Source organism: Pseudophryne corroboree, chromosome 1, assembly GCF_028390025.1.
Source record: "Pseudophryne corroboree isolate aPseCor3 chromosome 1, aPseCor3.hap2, whole genome shotgun sequence".
In the NCBI taxonomy this organism is placed as follows: domain Eukaryota; kingdom Metazoa; phylum Chordata; class Amphibia; order Anura; family Myobatrachidae; genus Pseudophryne; species Pseudophryne corroboree.
In genome coordinates, this window is record NC_086444.1 from 173,751,543 (window position 1) to 173,778,509 (window position 26,967).

Consider the following 26,967-nt stretch of genomic DNA (forward strand, 5'->3'; position numbering starts at 1 on the left):
ACCGCAAATGAGCCCCTTGCGGGCTCGCCACGCTACGGGCACGGTGGTGCGCTACACACACCACGCTATCTATTCTCCCTCCAGGGGGTCATGTACCCCAAAGAGGGAGAAAAGGTTTCAGTATGCCGGGATTCCGGCGGCGGTGTACTGTGCGCCGGGATCCCAACAGGCGGAAAACTGAAGACCACCCGGCTCTCCCATGGGTTTTCTAATGTTTAAGCCAAATCCTGTGGGCTCCTTAGTGGTAGAGGGGAGGGCTAGGTAGAAAAGACACTTAGATTGATGTGCCAGCTCCTCAGATTTAACAGTGAGTACCATACGTCCTAGAGGATGCTGGGGACACCATAAGAACCATGGGGTATAGACGGGATCCGCAGGAGACATGGGCACTTTATGACTTTGAAAGGGATGTGAACTGTCTCCTCCCTCTATGCCCCTCCTCCAGACTCCAGTTTAGAATCTGTGCCCAGGCAGACTGGATGCACATTGAGGAGTTCTACTGAGTTTCTCGGAAAAGACTATGTTAGGTTTTTTATTTTCAGGGAGCACTGCTGGCAACAGTCTCCCTGCATCGTGGGACTTAGGGGAGAGAAGTTAGAACTACTTCTAGTGAGTTTAAAGGCTCTGCTTCTTGGCTACAGGACACCATTAGCTCCTGAGGGTTTGGAACACTAGGTACGCCTAGGGGTTCATTCCCAGAGCCCGCCGTCACCCCCCTTGCAGAGCCAAAAGTCAGAAGACAGGTGAGTAGAAGAAGATAGACTTCAGTGACTGCTTCTGAGGTACCGCACAGCGATCGTGCTGCGCGCCATGCTCCCAAACACAGCGGCACTACAGGGTGCAGGGCGCGGGGGGGGCGCCCTGGGCAGCATAAAAATCCTCATTTGAGACTGGCAAAGTGCGATTGGAGTGCCTAGGCACTAAATCCTTACCCCGCGCCATGAAGGGGGCGGGGCTTAACCCTCACAGTTCTCATCAGCGCCATTTTCTCTTCACAGAGCTGCAGAGATGCTGGTCCTTCCTCACCACTGCTGTACAAGTAACAGGGTGCAAAACGGGGGGGGGGGGGGGCACGGTTAATTTGCTGCTAAAATAAGGCGTTATATCAAAGTTTCAGAACCGTGATAAGCGCTGGGTTGTGAGCTGGCAAACTCCCTCTGTGTTTCTCTGACAGGCTTTACTGTGGGTCTGTCCCCTATTTGCCCAGTGTGTTTGTGGGTGTCGATACACGTGTGTCGGCATGTCTGAGGCGGAGTGCTTTTCCCAGGAGGAGACTGTGTTAGGGGCAGAAACGGCTGTGGGAGTGGCCCTGTCGGCACCGCCGACTCCTGATTGGGTAAATGTGTTGAATGCTAATGTGGCTCTTATTAATAAGAGATTAGATAAATCTGAGTCTCAGAGCCAGGCATGGAAGAAATCTGTGGAGGATGTGTTATCACAGGTCCAGACCCCCTCGGGGTCACAAAAATGTTCGTTTGCTCAGTTGGCAGACACAGATACCGACACGGACACTGCAGTCCTTTCGGCCAAATAAATACAAAAAAGGCAGAGGTTATTCTTCCTTACTAATAGAGGAAGAGGAAAAGGTAAAAGATCTCCGGCCGTGGCAGGTTCCCAGGAGCAGAAGTCCTCCCCGGCTTCTGCCAAATCCCCCGCATGACGCTGGGGCTCCTCTGCAGGAGTCCGCACCGGTGGGGGCATGTCTCAAGCTCTTCAGTCAATTCTGGGCTCGTTCGGCCCTAGACCCATGGATTTTAGAAATAGTGTCCCTGGGGTACAAACTGGAGTTTCAAGACGTTCCCCCTCGACGTTTTTTCAAATCAGCCTTACCAGCTTCTCTTCCGAACAGGGAGGTAGTATGCGATGCAATACAAAAGTTGTGTCTGAATCAAGTCATTGTCAGGGTTCCCCCGTCACAACAGGGAGAAGGCTTTTATTCAAGCCTGTTTGTGGTCCCGAAACCGGAGGGCTCGGTCAGACCAATTCTGAACCTAAAGTCCCTCAATCTTTACCTAAGAAAATTCAAATTCAAGATGTAATCTCTCCCGAGCAGTGATCTCCAGTCTGGAGGAAGGGGATTTCATGGTGTCGGTCGACATAAAGGATGCCTATTTACACGTCCCCATAAATCCTCCGCATCAGGCTTACCTGAGGTTTGCTATTTAGGATTGTCATTACCAATTTCAGACGTTGCCATTTGGTCTGTCCACGGCTCTGAGGTTTTTCACCAAGGTAATGGCGGAAATGATGGTTCTCCTTCGCAAGCAAGGAGTCACAATTATCCCTTACCTGGACGATCTCCTGATAAAGGCGAGATCCAAAGACAAGCTGGAGCAGGACATTGCGCTCTCCCTGACAGTTCTGCAACAACATGGTTGCCTCCTAAACTTGCCGAAGTCACAGTTGAATCCGACGAAGCGGCTGTTGTTTTTGGGAATGATTCTGGACACGGAATTACAGAGAGTTTTTCTTCCAGAAGAGAAGGCTGTGGAAATTCAGAGTTTGGTCAAACAAATTCTGAAACCAGCGAGAGTATCAATCCATCAATGCACTCGATTGCTGGGGAAGATGGTGGCGGCCTACGAGGCCATTCAGTTTGGCAGATTCCATGCCAGAGTTTTTCAGTGGGACCTATTGGACAAGTGGTCCGGATCCCATCTGCACGTGCACCGGAAAATAATCCTCTCCAAGACCAGAATCTCACTCCTGTGGTGGCTGCACAGCTCTCACCTCCTAGAGGGAAGCAGGTTTGGGATCCAGGACTGGATCCTAGTGTCCACGGATGCGAGTCTCCGAGCCTGGGGAGCATTCACACAGGGGGAAACCTTCCAGGGAAAATGGTCAAGCCAGGAAGTTTGTCTACACATAAACGTCCTGGAGTTAAGGGCCATTTACAACGACCTTCTTCAAGCGGAACGTCCTCTTCGCAACCTGCCCGTCCTAATACAGTCGGACAATATAACAGCAGTAGCGCACATAAACCGCCAGGGCGGAACAAAGAGCAGGGCGGCAATGGCAGAGACCGCAAAAGTTCTCCGCTGGGCAGAAAGACATACAAGCGTTCTGTCAGCGATCTTCATTCCAGGAGTGGACAACTGGGAAGCAGACTTCCTCAGCAGACACGATCTCCATCCAGGAGAGTGGGGTCTTCATCAAGAGGTCTTCACAGAAGTGACAAGTCTTTGGGGAATTCCTCAAATAGACATGATGGCGTCTCGCCTCAACAAGAAACTTCAGAGATATTGTTCCAGGTCGGGGGACCCTCAAGCAATAGCAGTGGACGCGCTGGTGACACCATGGGTGTTTCAGCCGGTGTACGTGTTCCCGCCGCTTCCACTCATTCCAAAGGTGCTAAAGATCATAAGAAGAACAAAGGTTCAGGCAATCCTCATTGTTCCGGACTGGCCAAGGAGGGCTTGGTATCCAGATCTTCAGGAATTACTCATAAGAGATCCCTGGCCTCTTCCTCTACGAGAGGATCTGTTACAGCAGGGGACGTGCGTGTATCACGACTTACCGCGGCTACGTTTCACGGCTTGGCGGTTGAACGCCGGATCCTAGCCCGAAAGTGTGTTCCCAGTGAAGTTATTCCCACACTTCTTCAGGCTAGAAAAGGAGTAACGTCTAACCATTATTACCGTATTTGGAGGAAATATGTGTCTTGGTGTGAATCCAAGAAGGCTCCTATGGAAGAATTTCAGCTAGGGCGTTTTCTCCATTTCCTGCAAGCAGGTGTGGATTGGGGCCTAAAGTTAGGCTTGATTAAAGTACAAATTTCGGCCTTATCGGTTTTCTTTCAAAAACAATTGGCCTCCCTTCCAGAAGTTCAGACTTTCGTGAAAGGAGTTTTGCACATCCAACCTCCATTTGTGCCCCCAGTGGCACCATGGGATCTTAACGTGGTGTTGCATTGCCTTCAATCACATTGGTTTGAACCTTTACAGAAGGTAGTTGAAATTTATCACTTGGAAAGTGGTCATGCTATTGGCCTTAGCATCCGCAAGGCAGGTGTCTGAGTTAGCGGCTTTGTCTCACGAGTCCTTATTTAATCTTCCATGAAGATAGAGTGGAGTTGAGGACTCGTCAACAATTTCTGCCGAAGGTGGTTTCATCGTTCCACATGAACCAGCCTATTGTGTTACCGGTGGCTACTGACGCCTTCGCGGAGTCAAAATCTCTCGATGTTGTCAGGGCCTTAAAGATTTATGTCACCAGAACGGCTCAACTTAGGAAAACGGAAGTTCTGTTTGTCCAGTATGCTGCCAACAAGATTGGGACGCCTGCTTCCAGGCAGACTATTACGCACTGGATCTGTAATACGATTCAGCATGCTCATTCTACAGCTGGATTGCCGTTACCGTAATCAGTGAAGGCCCACTCTGCCAGAAAGGTGGGCTCATCCTGGGCGGCTGCCCGGGATGTCTCGGCGTTACAACTCTCCCGAGCAGCTACTTGGTCGGGATCAAACACTTTTGCAAAATTTTACAGGTGTGATACCCTGGCTGATGAGGACCTCATGTTTGGTCAATCGGTGCTGCAGAGTCATCCACACTCTCCAGCCCGTTCTAGAGCTTTGGTATAAACCCCATGGTTCTTATGTTGTCCCTAGCATCCTTTAGGACGTATGAGAAATAGGATTTTAATACCTACCGGTAAATCCTTTTCTCTTAATACGTAGAGGATGCTGGGCAGCCGTCCCAGTGCGGACTTTATCTGCAGTTATTAGTTATGTTTACACACGGGTTGTGTTATGTTATAGTCGGCCTGTTGCTGACGATGTTCATGCCGTTGACTGGAGGAGGGGCATAGAGGCACAGTTCCTATAACTGGATTCTGGAGGAGGGGCATAGAGGGAGGAGCCAGTTCACACCTCTTTCAAAGTCTTAAAATGCCCATGTCTCCTACGGATCCCGTCTATACCCCATGGTTCTTATGGTGTCCCCAGCATCCTCTACGGACTAAGAGAAAAGGATTTACCGGTAGGTATTAAAATCCTCTTTTTAGTGAAATGGCAGTTAGGGGCAGTATTTGCACTAAACCATCGCAACCATCCAGACATTCTTTCATTATCTAACCTACACTACACAGATAAAAGTGAATTGGTCACTGGTTGTTGTGGTTTAGTGCACATCTTGCAACTAAATACAATTTTGGTAAATACCCTGTATTTTATTTGATCATGTAAGGCACTTTAACAATTCATGAGATCTAACCCTAAACATTCAATACGTGCTTTACTACATTTTCATTCTCCAGTATCTCATCATGTCCCTAGCATCATGTCGACAGCATCTGTTTTTATTTTAAATTCATGTGTCTAATGTCACCATATTATTTTATGGGCTTGATTCCCATGTAATTACAATGACTGTCGTGATAGTCACTGTACTGTATATGATAGCAACAATTTTCTGTTTTACTGGTATATCTATTGTACAGTATATTGTATGTCTAGCACCCTCTCTTCATAACTATTATGGGATCAATTTAAAGGCCCTTTGTTAGAGTCTTCTCTATCTCTTTGTTCTATGCCATTCTTTCTACAGAGCTGTTGCCATATTCTGCTTTTATGGTGCAGCAAATTCTCTCCCCTGTTAACAATGGGCCTAGTTCAGACCTGATCGCTGTTTTGCAATTTCACATGGCGGGCGATTATGGAACGACTTCGGATGCGTATGGATCGCAATGCACAGATACAATGCCAAACTGTGAAACAATGGTGCGATTATTTTGTTCTCTTGGCGTACGCAGGCTGATTGACAGGAAGTGGACCTTGGGGGTGGTAACTGACCGTTTTCTGGGAGGGTGTGTGATGTCAGCTCCAGCCTCAATCAGCCTGTCCCGGGCTACACACAGACTGGAAAAATGATTCGATAGTGAGTTGTGAATGGATTTGCAGATGTCTGCTGTCTGGCAAAGTTTTCGCACGGCGTTTGCATGCATTCGCACACTTGCACAGGGCGAGATTTCACTATCTGTGGGTGGCGGCTATCTGATCGCTGACCTCTGCAGAGGAGCGATCAGGTCTGACTTAGGCCCGATGTCCGTGAGTATTGGTGGCCTTTTCATTCCCTGCTATTTGGTGATTGAGTATTTGTTTTATAGGATCATAAGCCCTATTGATGGGCAGTCGATGGAAGGAATTCCAAGTGAAAGGATTTGTCAGGAAACTGATTTTGAATCTCATGATAAAACTGTGAAATGCACAGAGGTAAGACTCTTCCAGTCATCTGTCTTAGGGTGTGTATACACGTTGAGATATTTTCTTTCGATTTTGACTATATAGTCAAAATCGCAAGAAAAGTTACTGCAGATCGCAAGGTGAAAGTCGCCTTGCGGTCCCGGTTCGCCAGGTCGGCATCACAAGAAAAGATAGACTGTGCAGGCAAGTCAATCCTTGCTAGATCGGTGTACTATCTAGTTCATCTCACATGTCAATGACATCTCACATAAGCCAAAAATCATAAGCACACATAGGGGGTCATTCTGAGTTGATCGTAGCTGTGCAAAATTTTGCACAGCTACGATCAACTTTCCTGACGTGCGGGGGGACGTCCAGTACGGGGCTAGTCCGCCCCGCATGTCCGTACCGGCCCCCCCGCAGAAGTGCAAAGGCATCACACAGCGGTGATGCCTTTGCACTTCAGGAGTAACTTCCGGCCAGCGCAGCTTTAGTGTGCTGGCCGGGAGCTACTCCTCGCTCCCTGGCCCGCTGCGTATGACGTCACACAGCCGCTGCGGCCAGCCCCCCGTTTGGTCCGGCCTTCGGCCGTCCCGCAGGCTCACTACAGCGCCTGTGCATGCGCAGCAGAGACCCGTTTGCTCTGCTGCGTAAAAATGCAGCGAGCGAACGGGTCGCAATGACCCCCATAGTCCATATCTCAAGAAAAGTTAGTCAAAATCTTGTGGTGCTGGGCTCCGGGGAGTTAAAGGGAAATAGCAAGTGAAAATCGGGCATAGCAAGGATCTCACCGTGTGTACACACCCTTACAGGCTGTATCCCTTCTAATGGTATAATGGAGGAAGGCACTGTGAGCTGCTCACCAGTCTGCTGTACGTAATTGTATCAGGTCATTTTAGTGCTCTGTAATACACTTGGCAGAATTATTAACCAAATGCCAGTTATAATTTGCGACTGTGAAGTTATTAAAGACCCTCGGCAATATCTGTTGGTCGGCTTCCTCATATATGCCTACGGGCATACATGCGCCCCTTTCATTTCCGACTAGGAAACTATGGTGTTCTGAAGAAATGATACACTCAGCATATCATGAAAGGTGAATTGGGAACTGTGTTCTCCATTCAGATTCATTATATACCTAGTGATTGTGTCCTTGCTGTAGAAAAACATTGTGGTTTCTTCTTGGTAAGAATGTAAGAGTGTTTTAAGCACTTTGCTGACCTGCCCTTATGTTGCAGAGGCCGCCAGTGACTGGCAGCACAACTGACGAGCACATGTAAATGCCTGCCCTGTTGTGATGTCAGGCACAACTCAACGGGCTGACGATCAGTAAATGTGTATGCACGATCCATCAGCCTAGTGTGTACCCAGTTTAGGACCCAAATGTAATAGTATGCTAGATTCCATGTGTTTTAAAGCAGTGCCAGGTGGTTGGGCCTAAGAGATCGGTGATGATCAAGTTCTCATTTGAATCCTTCAGGTGTTTTATCTTCTTCGAGATCGTGAACCAGCCAGTGCAACCGCTCACTTTCAGTTTGCTAAAGAAATGGCTACGGCTTGTGGAGCTGCCTTATGTCCGCATATTAAAACTTTAAAGAACAGTGGAATGAACAAGATAGGACTGCGCGTCTCCATGGATATTGACATGGTAACTGTTTCCTAATGTTTGTCATTTACCCATTCTCATTTGTAAAAAAGGAAGATGTTTAGAAATTCCATTTAATTATTGTTACTAGGCCACCTCAATTATTTATTTTTTTAAATGACAAGAACACGGTTTCCTCTTTATATGGCCTACAATGCCTTGCTAAAGTATTCACAACCTTTTGAATTTTTCATGTTTTGTTGCCTCACAACCTGGACTTAAAATGGATTGTTTGAAGGTTTGCATCATTTCATTCACAAAACATGCCTACAACTTTGAAGATTTTTTTTTCTCTTTTATATTGTCACACAAACAACAAATAGGACAGAATAACAGAAAACTTCAGCCTGCATAACTATTCACCCCCCTAAAGTCAGTACTTTGTAGAGCCACCTTTTGCGGCAATTACAGCTTCAAGTCGCTTTGGATAAGTCTCTATGAGCTTGCCACATCTTGCCACTGGGATTTTTGCCCATTTCGCAAGGCAAAACTGCTCCAGCTCCTTAATGTTAGATGGTTTCCGCTTGTATTGAGATCTGGGCTTTGACTAGGCCATTCCAACACATTTAAATGTTTCCCCTTAAACCACTCGAGTATTGCTTTAGCAGTATGCTTTGGGTCATTGTCCTGCTGGAAGGTGAACCTCCGTCCCAGTCTCAAAGCACAGGCAGACTGAAACAGGTTTTGCTCAAGAATATCCCTGTACTTAGCACCATCCATCTTTCCCTCGACGCGAAACAATTTCCCATTTCCTGCTGCTGAAAAACATCCGCACAGCATGATGCTGCCACCACCATGTTTCACTGTGGGGATGGTGTTCTCGGGGTGACGGGATATGTTGGGTTTGCGCCAGACATAGCGGTTTCCTTGGTCGCTGAAAACTTACATTTTAGTCTCCTCAGACCAGAGCACCTTCCCCCGTACATTTGGGGAGTTGTCCACTTGCCTTTTGGCAAACTCAAAATATGCGTTCTTATTTTTAACACTAAGTAATGACTTTTTTCTGACCACTCTTCCATAAAGCCCAGCGCTATGGAGTGTACGGCTTATTGTGGTCATATGCGCAGATACACCAGTCTCTGCTGTGGATCTCTGCAGCTCCTTCAGGGTTACCTTTGGTCTCTGTGCTGCCTCTCTGATTAATGCCCTCCTTGCCTGGTCTGTGAGTTTTGTTGGCCAGCCCTCTCTTGACAGGTTTGTTGTGGTACCATGTACTTTCCATTTGAAGATGATGGATTTGTCGGTGCTCCAGGGGATCATTAAAAATTTGGATTTCTTTTCTTTTTTTATAACCCAACCCTAACTTGTACTTTTCAACAACTTTGTACCTGACTTGTTTGGAGAGCTCCTTGGTCTTCATGGTGTGATGACTCTTGCTTAGTGGTAGGTATTATTATACCCCATTGAGGCCAGACACTTCCCCCTAGGAGGGGCCATATAATTTTTTAGTAGGTTCATTTCTCCAGCTGCCGGTTCCGCCCCAAAAGGGGTGTCACCATGCTGCAGGGTATTTATTCCTGCACCACACACCACCCAGTTGCACCTTGATAAAGACACTCCAGTCGAAACGCGTTGGTGGTTAAGGAGGCTCACCCCGGTACCCAGGAGATCAGTTCTGAGGAGTGTGAGAGTCCGGAGTAACCACACCCCAGGTCTGTGTTTTTTCAACAACTACCTCTCAGTATTGGGTTGTTTCTCTTGGTTATTCATGCATGGTGATCCATGTCTAAGGAGCTTTTTTACCTATTTTATAACATTTATTGTGAATAAAACGGACACATTTTCATAAGACCTTCTCCTCTGTGGGTTTTTCTGGATCCTGTGGTCCCGACGAGAACACCATAGAGAAGAAGTAAGAAGCTGCCCCCCAAAGAAACCTTGATGTGATTTGATAACATCTACAGAACGTGAGTTCGGGGTACGCCTCAACCTTCAGTTATTCTGTTCCTTTGAAAGATACCTTTATAGGAGTACTTTTATCTGTTTTTATGTGAGTACGGTACGTCCTTCACGAGAAATAGGATTGACACTATCACTTCATTTTTCCTACTTCTGTTTTAATTACAATACATCGAACGTATTACACTATTGGGGTTTCCACCCGTGTCTGTTCCTCTTTATTCCCATGAGGGGCCGCTAAAGAGAATAGAAGAAGGCCAGTACCCATTGGAGCGAAGAAGGAGAAAGATACCTTTATGGACACTTTGCACACACCGTACATATGAGTACGGTGCGTACCTATAAGGAGTTCTTCTGTTACTTCTTCATTACTTACACCTATCAATCACTGTCAGTTAAAGATCCCCAACTCTATTGACTGAACATTCAGGCCATTGGCATCTCTCGCTTCGGGACTCTGAAGTTTGAGATTACAACTTTGTGAAACATCTACATCACTCATTCAAAGACTTGCTGATAGCGCAGCAGAAGGCGGACTCTTGTATTTGTGTATAAATTGTGTTGTTGGAGAGAGTGATATCTCCCTGTACGCCCTCACTGCAGCTATCTGTGGGCGCAGTAGATCCTCACTGTCCATTTTTTCTTGTCTTGCTTAGTGGTGTTGCATCCTCTGGAGCCTTTCAGAAAAGGTGTGTTTATACTGACAGATCATGTGACACTTAGATTGCACACAGGTGGACTTCATTTCACTAATTATGTGACTTCTGAAGGTAATTTTGTTGCACCAGAACTTTTGAGGGGCTTCATAGCAAAGGGGGTGAATACATATGCACATGCCAATTTTAAAATTTGTATTTACAAAGATTATTTTTTTATATCAATTTTTCTCATTTAACTTCACCAACTTAGACTGTTTTGTGCAGATCCATCACATAAAATTCAGATAAAAAAAATTAAAAAATAAATTACAGGTTGAAATGTAACAAAATAGGTAAAAAGCCAAGGGGGGTGAATACTTTAGCAAGGCACTGTACTTTGAACACCATGTTTACAAAAGTATTGCTACCGAGAGGTAGAAAAGAATACCTACACTAGCTCCCGTTCCCCCACAAAATCCTTTTCAAACTTGTCACCCTCACATACAAGGCCCTCTCTAATTCCACTGCACCATAAATATCCAACCTCATCTCCCTACATACTCCCGCCTGCCCACTCCGGTTGGCCAATTACCGTCTCATCTCGTCTACCCTGGTCACTACATCCCATGCGCGAATCCACAATTTTACACGCACTGCCCCTCTTCACTGGAACATGCTCCCTTGTTTTATTAGACTTTCTCTGACCTTGCAAATCATGAAACGGGCACTGAAAACGCAACTGTTCATCAAAGCCTACCCTTCCACATAACCCAGTCTTGAGGCCGCTCTCCCATCCTCATGCCTTGGCCATCTGCTTCGCTTACTTCCTGACACCAGGCCACCACCTGCTTACTTGTACCTCTTGTCACCTGTCGGTCTCCCTATTCCCATAGATTGTAAGCTCCTTGGAGCAGGTCCCTCTTACCTTCTGTTCTCACAGCCCTCTTCTCTTGCACTTCAATTACAGCTCTCTCCTAATCAGTGATTGTCTGTACCTGCATTTCCTCTTGCTCGTGACTGTTCATCTCTTCCAATGGCTGCCCTCACCCAGTAGTATGCCGATCACTTATTTGCTTCCTGACATCTCCGCTGTATTGTGTACTGAGAACTGTGGTCCTAATTGTTATCTGTGCTTTATTTTAGTGTTCTAATGTTAATTTCTGTATACCCTGTATTGTTCTAATGTGTGTTGTATGTACGGTGCTGCGTAACAATAATAATAATGATGCACAAATGTAGTTCATTAACATATATAAACATACAAAACCCATGTCTGTGAAAAAAAATTCCCATAAATAAGTAGCTTAGCCTGATGATACAAAAGGCATAGCTGAAAAATAAAAAGTAATGCGTTTGGTAGTTGTTACTAGTGCACATGTACAAATTGGTTATCTGATGGTGATCTTTTTAAAACGTAGCAGGTGCTTGTATAGTAAGGGACAACGTAAGAGTCTAATACATTACAGGTATTATAATGCTTACTGTAGTAGTTTGGAAATTGTTAGGTTACACACTACTTCTCTGTGCTAGGCCTCAAAGTGGGGTTCCCGGTAGTGATTGCATTGAACTGATTAATGTCATAGTCCACACTACATTTTCCGGTGCATCCTGTTGTTAAAGGATAGAGAATGCCTTGATAGAGGATCATACTAGCATTTATTATGGATTTTTCTCTGGCAGGGTCTACAGGTTATCCACAGGATAACAATGGGATATGATGGAGTGACAGTGGCTTGGCACCAAACGATCAAAAGCTTTCTGGCCTCCCAGGATGCAACGAGCCCATCTATATATCCCGCCCACTGGCTCAGGCAAATCAGTTTTTTGTTTGGTGTGGCAGGAGCCGGACCATGGTCAGAGGGCTGCAGGATTTTTAGCAGCCCTAAGCTTTTTTTATGTTATTTTTATAGTCTTACTAGTTTTTTTTGAGTGATCTTTCTAAACAGCGTCTTATACGCATAGAAAGCGTCGCTCCAACAACTCTCCGCCTGGTCGCGACAACGCTTACCCACGAGTACAGTGCTGTTTCGGCTAGCATCTGTGTCGTATATACTAGCATGTCCAGCAGACGTTACCAGGGTGTGGCCGGAGCACGGAGAGAAGGTAAGGCATCGGTTCCGCTTAGAAGGGGAATACGGACACAGCCGCACTGTTTTGAGAGGAGACTACCAAACAGTAACTGACGCGGCTGCCTCCGCGGGTGCACCAGCGCTAGGCCTTAGGGATCTTAGGCACCAGGAATAGCATGAGGGCGCGACCCCTAGGGTTGATGTCAGCAGGGGGAGTCAGACGCTCTTCTGGTCGCCCATCCCCCTGGTTCATGACCAGTTTCCGCCGAGTCTCCCGCCATGAACTGAGTCCTCGCTTCCGTCTCAGACGCTACCAGAGGGGACTCGGTCGCAGCATAGGCCACTGCGTCGGTTTTCTCTGAGCGCTACCACGAGAGATCCAGTCGCAGCATAGGCGGCTGTGTGACCACTGTGTCTGTGTTCACTGAACATTACCATGAGGAGACTCGATCGCAGCATAGGCAGCTGTGTGACTGGTGCGTCTGTGTTCACTGAGCGTCTGTGTTCACTATAGGTTCCTAGAGCGGCAGTGTACACTAGTAGCGTCTGGATACACTCAGCGTTCGCTAACGTATTGATCACTGGAAGAGAGGTGAGTCTCCCTGTATCCCACTCTACTGAGAACGGACTATACAGCATTAAATTTCTATCTACTTTTTCAGTAAGAATAGTTAAGTTAAGTGCCTATTGCATATGAGTCTGTGTACATTTACTGTGGTTTTCTTCGCATCGCGCCTGAATACGTTAGATCTGTTTATACAGGATTCAGTAAATGTTCGCCTACATACTTTAAAAAGTGTTTGTAGTTGTTGATGTGCTCATATGACTAATATAACATGTGACTGACTGCTAGTGTGATTGCTGACTTTAATATATGTTTGTCAGTTGTTTCTTCTGATCCTCAATGCTGGTGCATGGGTAGGGTCAGATTGATATCACTTTAGAAGGTTAAAGTGATTATAGTCAAAAATTGTGTAGTACACTGTGAAAGTGCTGATTATTTATCATGTCTAAGAGCGGCAGAAGTGACAAAGGTACACTTACAGCAACACCCATATCATGTTTGTCTTGCAAAACTGTATTATCGTCTCAGGATCTGGTTCAGGATGGTTTATGTGCAAATTGTTTTGCTTTTCAGCAGAACACAAGGCAGATACCTGTACAACAACAGGTACAGATGGATCCACCTTGGGCTATGTTTGCATAGACTTTGTCCAATATAGCTGAACGGATAATTCCTACAGCTTCTGTACCAGGAATAGGGTACCCATACATGCAGCCCCCTACCTACTGTAAATCATTTCCCCCAGCAGCTTCTCAAATGAACCAAGCTGATAAACCGGTAAGTAAATCTTCACTTTCACAGGCTACACATGACGATTCATCAGAAGATGAAAGCTCAGTTTCTCCGGCAGGGTCCACAGGTTATCCACAGGATAACATTGGGATATGATGGAGTGATAGCGGATTGGCACGAAACGATCACAAGCTTTCAGTCATCCCAGGATGCAACGGGCCCGTACATATATCCCCGCCCACTGGCTCAGGCAAATCAGTTTTTTGTTTGATGCGGCAGGTGCCGGACCATGGTCACAGGGCTGCTGGTTTTCTGGCAGCCCTAAACTTTATTATTTTATTTTTATAGTCTTACTACGTTTCTGAGTGATCTTTCCTAACAGCGTCTTACACGCATATTGGAAAGAGTCGCTCCAACAACTCTCCGCCGGGTCGCAACAACACTTACCCACGGTACAAGTGCTGTCTCGACGGGCGTCTGTGTCAGATATACTAGCAGGTCCAGCAGGCGTTACCAGGTTGTGGCCGGAGCACGGGGAGACGGTAATGCATCGGTTCCACTTAGAAGGGGAATAACGGACACAGCCGCACTGTATTGGGAGGAGACTACCAAACAGTAGCTGGCGCGCCGGCACCACGGGTGCTCCAGCGCCAGGCCTTAGGGATCATAAGGCACCAGGAATAGTATGAGGCTGCAATCTTCTAGGGTTGATGTCAGTGGTGGGGAGTCGGACGCTCTCCTGGTCAGCCCTCCCCCCAGTTCATGACCAGTTTCCGTCGTTCTCCCGCCATGAACTGATTGCCTCACTTCCGTCTCAGACGCTACCACGAGGGGTCTCGGTCACAGCATAGGTGGCTGCGTCTGTGTTCACTAAGCGCTACCACGAGGAGACTTTGTCACAGTACAGGCGTCTGTATGATCGATGTGTCTGTATGCACAGTGCGTCTGTGTCCACTTAAAGTTCCCGAAGCGACAGTGTACACTAGTAGCGTCTGGATCCACTCAGCGTTCGCTAAAGTATTGATCGATCTTGGAAGTGAGGTGAGTCTCCCTGTATCCCACTCTACTGAGTACTGGTTATACAGCACTAAAATTCTAGCTACCTTTGTCAGTATGAATAGTTAAGTTTAGTGCAAATTGCATATGAGTCTGTGTACATTACTGTGGTTTTCTTCGCATTGCGTCTGAATACGTTAAGGTCTGTATAAAACAGAATTCAGTAATATGTACTCCTACATCCTTTGAAATGTGTTTGTAGTTGATTATGTGCTCATATGACTAATATATAACATGTGACTGACTGCTAGTGTGATTGCTGACTTTGATATATGTTTGTCAGTTGGTCTCCTGATCCTCAATGCCGGTGCATGGGTAGGGTCAAATTGATATCACTTTAGAGAGATAAAGTGGTTACAGTCACAAATTGTGTAGTACACTATGAAAGTGCTGATTTTTTTATCATGTCTAAGAACGGCAAAAGGGACAAGAGTACACTTACGGTAACACCAACAACCACTCTCTGGGGTGATGTTTGCACAGACCTTGTCCAGTTTGGCTGAAGGGTTAATTCCTACAGTCTCGATACCAGGAATGGGGTTCACTAGAATCCATACATGCAGCTCCCTACTGACGGTATATCCCCAACAGCTTCTCCAAATAAGTCAAGCTGATAAACCGAGTATAAATAAATCATCCACTTCACCGGCTACACATGATGATCATCAGACGTTGAAAGCTCTATATACTCTACTTCGGCACACGAAGAACAGGAAAAAGATATCCGTTCAGTGAATAAACTGAAACAATAAGAGCAGTAAAGGCTAGTCTGTTCTTAGCGGCAGCAGAGCCTTGGTTAAAAATAGGGCACCCGTATTTTAATGTGCCAAAACAGGTAGGGCCTCCTCTACGGGGACACCAACAGCTGAGAACCAGGAAAAGGTTTGGGATACATTCCAATATCCTTTTCCAGCTGGGGATTGTTAAAAAAAGGGAAGTTCCGCCTATGCATATCATTTGATAGTGCAAAAATCTATATGGCCTCTGCCGTCAACATCAAAAGAGTAATGGTTGTCAAAAAACCCATAATGTCTGTCTAGGGCAGTCATAAGGCCAGCCATGACTTCGGCTTGCATGAAAGCAAATAGCTGCCTGGGCTGAGGTACTGGAAAACGGACTTTCAGTACCTGCAGGAGAGCAAGAATCCCATATAGCTTACATGTAACAGGCAGCAAAGATATGGGTTATGCTTTTGGGGCATCAACCTTAAAAATAGCTGCTAACAGATCAACATAAAAAATAACAAGAATACCTGGGCACTGACAATAAGGTCCTATGGTGTTTAGCTTCAAACTGATTTAGGGCTGCCGCTTCACTGAGAGGTCATTGTTAACCTCGCTGTGATCCAAATAGTATATACAAAATATGAAGCGCTGTCCAAATAGGTGTATATTTAAAAACAAAACATTTATTGGACATTACATTACAAACCTATATCACACGGCCGGTGTTTTGTATTAATGAAAAAATTATTTAGAATGACCTAAAAGCTTAAGATTTCTTGCAGCCACTCCGGAGTTAATTAGCTTAGTTAGTGCACTATTGGTTAGTAGCAATTAATCACGCCTAAAATTAATAAGCTTGAAATGTTAAGTTCAAAGTATGAAGATTTGTTAATGTTTAACTTGTTAATGATGAAGATCCTTTCATGCAGATAAGTACATCCACTACATCTGCTTTTAGCAGGATAAAAGCTATACTTAACAGTCCAGCGTGGCCACGCTTGATATTTGTAGCAGCTCTGCGTGTCTTCAGACCTGGAAACTGTATACAGGGTGACGTCTCACTCCTTTTAGCTCTATATCCGGTCCTCACGCTGTGATGCTGTTTAGCAAAGTCGAATACTCCCAGCCGTGGGTAGCACTCCTCTTGCGCGTTTCTCCGTCTGTGTGCAGCTCGGCGGCTTCCTCAAAGAGAATGAATGAATGGCTGCAAGAAATCTTAAGCTTTTATGTCATTCTAAATAATTTTTTCATTAATACAAAACACCGGCCGTGTGATATGTTTGTTATGTAATGTCCAATAAATGTTTTGTGTTTTTAAATATACACTGATTTGGACAGCGCTTCATTTTTTGTATATGCTAACAGATCAGTTTGCTTACTACAGGCAAAGCTGATTCAGAATGAAAAAAGGTTCTGGGAACTTGACTTTGGCTGAAAGTCTCTGAGTAAGCAGATAGTGGGGAGTCAGAATCAGACTCCAAGAAGGTCACGTTTCCTTCCACATATAACCCCTAGTTAGGGGTCTGGTTTCGGCCTTTTCGGTCATAAAGGAAAAGCAATAGGTTCGTAACAGCGACCAGAGGGCCAGCTTCCAAACCAGAGGATAACCCATCAGCATGATGGTACAGGCCTTCTTCTGGGGGATCCAAGGGTAGGGGGCCGACCTTGTAGGTTGCACAGATCTGGTAACAGATGCCTGGGTGCAAGAAGCGGTATCTCTAGTTTATGCTTTCCTTTCAAGAGCATCTTCCTCGAAGATTCTTCTGCTCCAGCCCGTTCCGGGCAGAGGCGAAGATAAGGGGATTGCAAGAAGCAGTTCAGAAATTGGTTTTGTCAGGAGTAGTCATCCCGGTAACCTATGCACAATGTGGACAGGGGGTTTACTCCAACCTGGGTTTGATTCAGAAGGATTCTTTTCTCCATACTCAATCTCTAAAATCCTAAACTGATAGGTTTGGGTACCACGGTTCACATGGATGCGCTCCATAGTTGGGTAAGGAGCCAGTAGATTACATAGTATCCCTGGATAGTCAGGATGCTTACCTACAGGTTTCTATAGCACTGTCCATCAGTGTTATTTCAAGGTTTACCATCCTTCAGCAACATTCAGTTCTAGGTCTTACCCTTTGGGTTAGCCACAGCCCAGAGTATGTTCCAAAATAATTATGGCAGTTTATCTCCGCAAGCAGGGGATAAGAAAATTGCCATACCTCGACTACCCTTTTTTTTCTGGAACAATCACAGGAAAGGCTTCTGTGCTATCCCGAACAGACAAAAACTTGTCTGCAGAGGTACGGGTAGTTCATAAATGGGGCAAGGTCATCCCTGGCTCCATCACAACGGATGACTCACTGGGAGGCTGTACTGAATCAAAGCCTGCAGAAAATATTTACATCGGAATAAGATATCCAAGGTACAGTGAAGGACTCAGGAGTTGTTACTCAGTCAAACAATATCAATTCACGCAGCATGCGAATGATGGGTTTGATGGTGTCGACATTCAACATGGTGAAGTATGAACAATTCCACTCAAGACTTCTGCAGCTTCTGATTTTATCAACAGCTGCATCACACTGGATATGTCCAATCTCATCGGATGTTGGAAGTTAAGCAGTGTTGTGCCTGATTAAAATCTCTGATAGGAGACCACCTGTGAATAACAAGTATTGTATGTGGGCCAGATGGACAGTAAACAATGTGGTAGCATTGCCGAGCGGTTTAAAGCGCTGTATTAAGGCTCCAGTCTCTTCGGAGGTGTAGGATCAGATCCCCCTGCTGCCATAATTATTTTCAAGAGGAAGTGGTACTGTCAGAGAAGGTAAGAAAGTCATTAGCCTGGTGGCTACAGACATCCCATTTAGACAAGGGGACAACCTTGTTAGATATCAAGTTGGGAGATCCTGACAACAAATGTCAGTCTTCGGGGCTGGGGAAGGCCATTGTCCGAAAGATTAATATTCTGGGACTATGGACCACAGAAGAAAGTTGCCTGCTATTAAACCTGTTAGCACTTCGGGCCATATACATGATCTTGGTTCAGGTAAGAGACACTTCTAAGGAAAACCAGTCCAGATCCGCAGGGCCAAGGCAATGGCATTAGTGTACCTCAACCTTCAGAGAGGAACACGCAGCTAAATAGCAAGGAAGAAGGTAAGTCACACATTAAAGTGGACAGAGCTCTATCTTCCAGCCTTGTCCGCAGTATTCGTTCCAGGAGTCCTTAACTGGAGAGCAGACTTTCACAGTCGACACGCTATTCAGTTATGCAAATAGGTTCTACACCCAAAAGTTTTTCAGATTCGGGTAGACAAGTGGGGTTTGCCAGAGATAGATCTCATGACGTCCTATCGGCAAAAGACCCATATATGTGTCAGGAACAAGAGATCAGGTAGTGATCTTTGTGTACGTCTTTTTTTTATAAAATGGGAATTTCTTTTCACTTATGTGTATCCTCTGATCATCCTGCTACCCAGGATGGGGAGGAAAATACAACAAAAGTGCCGTATCTTTTTCCTCCGATCATCCTGCTACCAGGGTAGTGAGGAAGATAAAAGAAGCTAAAGGTGCCGTGATTCTAATAGCTCCGGCTTGGCCCAGAAGGCGTTGGTACACAGATCCGCAGAGAATGTCGATGGATGCTCCACTTCTGCTTCCCCAACGCCCAGATCTGCTAATGCAGGGTACTTGTTATCACAGACATCTGAATCAACTGTCTTTTACGGTGTGGCTCTTGAAATCTATATCCTGAAGTCAAGAAGATACTCACAGGTAAATCAAACAATGTTCAGAGCAGGAAAGACTTCCTCGGCTCATATTTACTACTGAATATAGCAAACCTATAATCATTGGTGTAATGGAAGAGTTATGGACCCAAAATCTTTCAGAATTCCCAGGGTTCTAGCATTCCTTCAGGCGGGAGTGGATAAAGGTTTAAGGATGGCTTCCTTGAGAGTGCAAGTGTCAGCATTTACTGCATAGTTCCGAAAGAAAATTGCCAATTTTCAGGATGTGCGCACTTTTTCCAGGGAAGGCTGCGTGTTCCACCTTCCTTTGTTCCGCCTGCGGTGCTTTGGGACGGCAGTCTAGTCCTCAAAGCCCTTCAAGTTGCTCCATTGGAACCACTTAAAAAAGTGGCTCTTAAATGGTTAACAGCTAAGTTCTCTTTCTGCTCACTGGCATCAGCTAGAAGAGTATCAGATTTAGGAGCACTGTTATGTAAATCTCCTTTTCTGATGTTTATCCAGATAAAGTAGTTCTCAGAACTAGATCTGGGTATCTTCATAAGGTGGGGTCTAAGGTCCACCTTAATGAAGAAATTGTAGTCTCGGTTTTTTCAGGGACTTTTTTCGGGAGACGAGTCACTGGATGTAGTCTGGGCATTAAGCGTCTACGTGGGTTGTACCAGTGCTGCTAGAAAGACAGATTCTCTCTTCATTCTCTATGAATTTCACATGAGAGAATGGCCTGCTACAAAACAGATGCTGGCAAGATGGCTTCGAATGACTGTTTCAGAAGCAAACTCTAAAGCTGATCTCCCTGTCCCGGCTAATGTCTCTGTTCACTCTACTCATAAGGTAGGTCCTTCATGGGCAGCACAGCATGGTGCTTCAGCAGGAACTGATATGTAAGGCAGCCACATGGTCTTCCATTAACACACTCATAGACATTATGCCTTGGATACTTTTGCCTCTCATGACGCTGAATTCGGGTGAAGGGTTCTCCTACCAATCAGGAACGTCCCTACCACTAAAAATTGCTTGGGGAAATCCCATTTTCTCTAACGTCCTAGTGGATGCTGGGGACTCCGAAAGGACCATGGGGAATAGCGGCTCCGCAGGAGACTGGGCACAAAGTAAAAGCTTTAGGACTAGCTGGTGTGCACTGGCTCCTCCCCCTATGACCCTCCTCCAAGCCTCAGTTAGATTTTGTGCCCGAACGAGAAGGGTGCAATCTAGGTGGCTCTCCTGAGCTGCTTAGAGTAAAAGTTTAAATAGGTTTTTTATTTTCAGTGAGACCTGCTGGCAACAGGCTCACTGCATCGAGGGACTTAGGGGAGAGAAACGAACTCACCTGCGTGCAGAGTGGATTGGGTTTCTTAGGCTACTGGACATTAGCTCCAGAGGGACGATCACAGGCCCAGCCATGGATGGGTCCCGGAGCCGCGCCGCTGGCCCCCTTACAGATGCTGAAGCAAGAAGAGGTCCATAAATCGGCGGCAGAAGACTTTCCTGTCTTCATAAGGTAGCGCACAGCACTGCAGCTGTGCGCCATTGCTCTCAGCACACTTCACACTCCGGTCACTGAGGGTGCAGGACGCTGGGGGGGGCGTCCTGGGAAGCAATGAATTTACCTTAGTTGGCGAAAAATACATCACATATAGCTCCTGGGCTATATGGATGTATTTAACCCCTGCCAGTTTTCCAGTAAAAAGCGGGAGAAGAGCCCGCCGTGAAGGGGGCGGGGCCTATCTCCTCAGCACACAGCGCCATTTTTCCCACACAGCTCCGCTGGTAGGAAGGCTCCCAGAATCTCCCCTGCATCCTGCAACTACAGAAACAGGGTAAAAAAGAGAGGGGGGCACTTATTTGGCAAAATAACAGATATAAGCAGCTATAAGGGATAGACACTTATTGTAAGGTTGTCCCTATACATATATAGCGCTCTGGTGTGTGCTGGCAAACTCTCCCTCTGTCTCCCCAAAGGGCTAAGTGGGTCCTGTCCTCTATCAGAGCATTCCCTGTGTGTGTGCTGGGTGTCGGTACGTGTGTGTCGACATGTATGAGGAGGAAAATGATGTGGAGGCGGAGCAGAGTGTCTGTAACAGTGATGTCACCCCCTAGGGGGTCGACACCTGAGTGGATGTACTGTTGAAAATTACGTGACAGTGTCAGCTCTATATAAAAAAACAGTGGTTGGCATGAGACAGCCGGCTACTCAGCTTGTGCCTGTCCAGACGTCTCATAGGCCGTCAGGCAGATGGCAGATACAGACGCCGACACGGATACTGACTCCTGTGTCGACGGTGAAGAGACAACCGTGATTTCCAGTAGGGCCACACGTTACATGATTGAGACAATGGAAAATGTTTTATACATTTCTGATAATACGAGTACCACCAAAAAAGGGGTATTATGTTCGGTGAGGGAAAAACTACCTGTAGTTTTCCTGAATCTGAGAAATAAAATGTGTGATGATGCGTGGGTTTCCCCCCGATAACAATTAATAATTTCTTAAAAAGTATTGGCTGCATACCCTTTCCCGCCAGAGGTTAGGATGCATTGGGAAACACCCCCTAGGGGGGATAAGGCGCTCACACGCTTGTAAGAACAAGGGCTCTACCCTCTCATGAGATGGCCGCCCTTAAGGATCCTGCTGATAGAAAGCAGGAGGGTATCCAAAAAAAGGTATTTACACACATACTGGTGTTATACTGCGACCAGCTATCGCCTCAGCCTGGAGGTGCAGTGCTGGGTTGGCATGGTCGGATTCCCTGACTGGAAATATTGATATCCTAGATAAGGATAGTATATTATTGCCTATAGAGCATTTAAAAGATGCATTTCTATATATGCATGATGCACAGCGGAATAATTGCCGACTGGCATCAAGTATAAGTGCGTTGTCCAATTCTACCAGTAAAATGGTCAGGTGATGCGGATTCCAAACGCCATTTGGAAGTATTGCCTTTGAAAGGGGACATTTGGGGTCGGTCTTTTAGACCTGGTGGCCACGGCAACAGCTGGGAAATCCACGTTTGTACCCCAGGTCGCCTCTCAAAATAAGACGCCGTATTATCAGGCGCAGTCCTTTGTTGGCAAGCGGACAAAAGGTTCCTCTTTTCTGCTCGTGACAGAGGGAGAGGAAAAAGGCTGCAGAGATCAGCCAGTTCCCAGGAACAGAAACCCTTTCCAGCCTCTGCCAAGCCCTCAGTATGACGCTAGGGCTTTACAAGTTCAGGCACGGTGGGGGCCCGTTCTCAATGAATTTCAGTGCGCAGTGGGCTCACTCGCAAGTAGACCCCTGGATCCTTCAGGTAATATCTCAGGGGTACATATTGGAATTCGAGACGTCTCCCCCTCGCCGTTTCCAAAAGTCGACTTTACCGACGTCTCCCTCTGACAGGGAGGCAGTTTTGGAAGCCATTCATAAGCTGTATTCCCAGCAGGTGATAATCAAGGTACCCCTCCTGCAACAGGGAACGGGGTATTATTCCACACTATTGTGGTGCCGAAGCCAGTCGGCTCGGTGAGACCGATTCTAAAATCTAAAATCTTCGAACACTTACATAGAGGTTCAAATTCAAGATTGAGTCACTCAGAGCAGTGATTGCGAACCTGGAAGAAGGGGACTACATGATGTCTCGGGACATCAAGGATGCTTACCTTCATGTCAAAATTTACCCTTCTCACCAAGGGTACCTCAGGTTTATGGTACAGAACTGTCACTATCAGTTCAGACGCTGCCGTAGGGATGGTCCACGGCACCCCGGGTCTTTACCAAGGTAATGGCCGAAATGATGATGTTCCTTCGAAGGAAGGGAATTTTAGTTATCCCTTACTTGGACGATTCCCTGATAAGGGTAAGATCCAGGGAACAGTTGGAGGTCGGTGTAGCACTATCTCAGATAGTGTTGCGGCAGCACGATTGGATTCTCAATATTCCAAAATCGCAGCTGGTTCCGTCGACGTGTCTTCTGTTCCCAGGGATGATCCTGGACACAGTCCAGAAAAAGGTGTTTCTCCCGGAGGAGAAAGCCAGGGAGTTATCCGAGCTAGTCAGGAACCTCCTCAAACCGAGCCAAGTCTCAGTGCATCAATGCACAAGGGTTCTGGGTAAAATGGGGGCTTCCTACGAAGCAATCCCATTCGGCAGATTCCACGCAAGAACTTTCCAGTGGGACCTGCTGGACAAATGGTCCGGGTCGCATCTTCAGATGCATCAGCGGATAACCCTGTCAGCAAGGACAAGGGTGTCCCTCCTGTGGTGGTTGCAGAGTGCTCATCTTCTAGAGGGCCGCAGATTCGGCATTCAGGACTGGGTCCTGGTAACCACGGATGCCAGCCTGCGAGGCTGGGGAGCAGTCACACAGGGAAGGAATATCCAGGACTTATGGTCAAGCCTGGAGACATCACTTCACATAAATATCCTGAAGCTAAGGGACATTTACAATGCTCTAAGCTTAGCAAGACCTTTGCTTCAAGGACAGCCGGTGTTGATCCAGTCGGACAACATCACGGCAGTCACCCACGTAAACAGACAGGGTGGCACAAGAAGCAGAAGGGCAATGACAGAAGCTGCAAGGATTCTTCGCTGGGCGGAAAATCATGGGATAGCACCGTCAGCAGTATTCATTCCGGGAGTGGACAACTGGGAAGCAGACTTCCTCAGCACGACCTCCACCCGGGGAGAGTGGGGACTTCACCCAGAAGTCTTCCACAGGATTATAAACCGTTGGGAAAAACTCGACAGGTATTGTGCCAGGTCCAGGGACCCTCAGGCAATAGCTGTAGACGCTCTGGTAACACCGTGGGTGTACCAGTCAGGGTATGTGTTTCCTCCTCTGCCTCTCATACCCAAGGTACTGAGATTGATAAGATGGTGAGGAGTAAGCACTATATTCGTGGCTCCGGATTGGCCAAGAAGGACTTGGTAACCGGAACTTCAAGAGATGCTCACGGAGGATCCGTGGCCTCTACCTCTAAGAAGGGACCTGCTCCAGCAAGGACCCTGTCTGTTCCAAGACTTACCGCGGCTGCATTTGACGGCATGGCGGTTGAACGCCGGATCCTGAAGGAAAAAGGGCATTCCGGATGAAGTCATCCCTATCCTGATCAAAGCCAGGAAGGATGTAACCGCAAAAACATTATCACCGCAATTGGCGAAAATATGTTGCGTGGTGCGAGGCCAGTAAGGCCCGACGGTGGAAATTCGACTGGGTCGATTCCTACATTTCCTACAAACAGGAGTGTCTATGGGCCTGAAATTGGGGTCCATTAAGGTTCAAATTTCGGCCCTGTCAATTTTCTTCCAAAAAGAACTAGCTTCAGTCCCTGAAGTTCAGACGTTTGTAAAAGGGGTACTGCATATACAGCCTCCTTTTGTGCCTCCAGTGGCACTTGGGATCTCAATGTAGTTTTTTTTTTGGATTCCAAAAGTCACATTGGTTTGAACCACTTAAATCTGTGGAGTTAAAATATCTCACATGGAAAGTGGTCATGCTGTTGGCCCTGGCCTGGGCCAGGCGCGTGTCAGAATTGGCGGCTTTATCCTGTAAAAGCCCTTATCTGATTTTCCATTCGGACAGGGCGGAATTGAGGACTCGTCCTCAATTTCTCCCTAAGGTGTTTTCGGCATTTCACTTAAACCAACCTATTGTGGTGCCTGCGGCTACTAGGGACTTGGAGGATTCCAAGTTGCTGGACGTAGTCAGGGCCCTGAAAATATATGTTTCCAGGACGGCTGGAGTCAGAAAATCTGACTCGCTGTTTATCCTGTATGCACCCAACAAGCTGGGTGCTCCTGCTTCTAAGCAGACGATTGCTCGTTGGATTTGTAGTACAATTCAGCTTGCACATTCTGTGGCAGGCCTGCCACAGCCAAAATCTGTAAAAGCCCATTCCACACGGAAAGTGGGCTCATCTTGGGCGGCTGCCCGAGGGGTCTCGGCTTTACAACTTTGCCGAGCAGCTACTTGGTCAGGGGCAAACACGTTTGCTAAATTCTACAAATTTGATACCCTGGCTGAGGAGGACCTGGAGTTCTCTCATTCGGTGCTGCAGAGTCATCCGCACTCTCCCGCCCGTTTGGGAGCTTTGGTATAATCCCCATGGTCCTTTCGGAGTCCCCAGCATCCACTAGGACGTTAGAGAAAATAAGAATTTACTTACCGATAATTCTATTTCTCATAGTCCGTAGTGGATGCTGGGCGCCCATCCCAAGTGCGGATTGTCTGCATTACTTGTACATAGTTATTGTTACAAAAATCGGGTTATTGTTGTTGTGAGCCATCTTTTCAGAGGCTCCTTCTGTTATCATGCTGTTAACTGGGTTCAGATCACAAGTTGTACGGTGTGATTGGTGTGGCTGGTAATGAGTCTTACCCGGGATTCAAAATCCTTCCTTATTGTGTACGCTCGTCCGGGCACAGTATCCTAACTGAGGCTTGGAGGAGGGTCATAGGGGGAGGAGCCAGTGCACACCAGCTAGTCCTAAAGCTTTTACTTTGTGCCCAGTCTCCTGCGGAGCCGCTATTCCCCATGGTCCTTTCGGAGTCCCCAGCATCCACTACGGACTATGAGAAATAGAATTATCGGTAAGTAAATTCTTATTATTGTCCTGTGGATAACCTGTGGACCCTGCCGGATAAATATACGTTATGGTAAGAACTTACCGTTGATAACGGTATTTCTCCTATGTCCACAGGGATCCCACCCTGACTCACCTGATTTGAGGATCCTTCTACTCACTAACCTCTTCCTTCTTGTACGGAAGGGTATGCATGTGTGTTCTTCTGGCTTGATTAGGGCTCTACATGATGCTCCTGCTTAAATGCTTTGGAATCCAACTGATTTGCACCAGTCTGTCTCGGGTAGAGACCAAGACCAGTGCTTTGCAAGAAGCAGTTCAGAAATTGCTTCAGTCAGGAGCAGTCATTCCAGTACCCCCTGCACAATGGGGACAGGGTTTTTACTCCAACCTATTTTTGGTTCAGAAGCCAAATGGGTTATTTCGGCCCATTCTCAATCTCAAAATGCTAAACAAGTATATTTGGGTACCAAGGTTCCACATGGAGACGTTACACTCCATAGTTTTGGCAATAGAGCCAGGGGATTATATGGTATCCCTGGATATTCAGGATGCTTACCTACATGTTCCTATAGCACTGTCCCATCAGTGTTATCTCAGGTTCATTATCCTCCAGCAGCATTTCCAGTTCCAGGCCCTACCCTTTGGGTTAGCCACATCTCTCAGAGTATTTACCAAGATTATGATGGTTATGGCAGCTTATCTCCGCAAGCAGGGGATAAGAATTTTTCCATACCTCGACGATCTTTTAATCCTGGCACAATCACAGGAATTGCTTCTGTGCCATCTCCAACAGACAATAACATGTCCTCAGAGGCACGGATGGCTCATAAATTAAGCAAAATCGTCTCTAGTGCCGTCACGACGGATGACTCACTTGGGGGCTGTACTGGATTCAGGTCTGCAGAAAGTATTTTTACATCTGAAATAGATATCCAAAGTACAGTCAAAGATTCAGGACTTGATACATAGTCAGAGGATATCCATTCACGCAGCTATGCGAGTGATTGGGCTGATGGTGTCAACAATTCGACATGGTGTTCCATTAACACATTCATTAAACATTATGCCTTGGATACTTTTGCCTCTCATGACGCTGAATTCGTCATGAGTTTTTTTCAACGGTATTTACCAGAGAGGACCAAATGCTGG

At 46.5% G+C, this 26,967-nt stretch overlaps 1 protein-coding gene across 3 annotated transcripts in view; it reads left to right on the top strand.

The window, feature by feature from the left end:
- The window catches only part of ZFYVE16 (zinc finger FYVE-type containing 16), a 200,088-nt gene that overhangs the window by 153,817 nt on the left and 19,304 nt on the right, over nt 1–26,967 (top strand). For all 3 annotated transcript variants that reach the window (XM_063963906.1, XM_063963908.1, XM_063963907.1), the window contains 2 exons: nt 6,106–6,211; nt 7,662–7,829. In XM_063963906.1, coding sequence (XP_063819976.1) covers nt 6,106–6,211; nt 7,662–7,829 — 274 coding nt within the window. The remainder of the gene's footprint in view (nt 1–6,105; nt 6,212–7,661; nt 7,830–26,967) is intronic.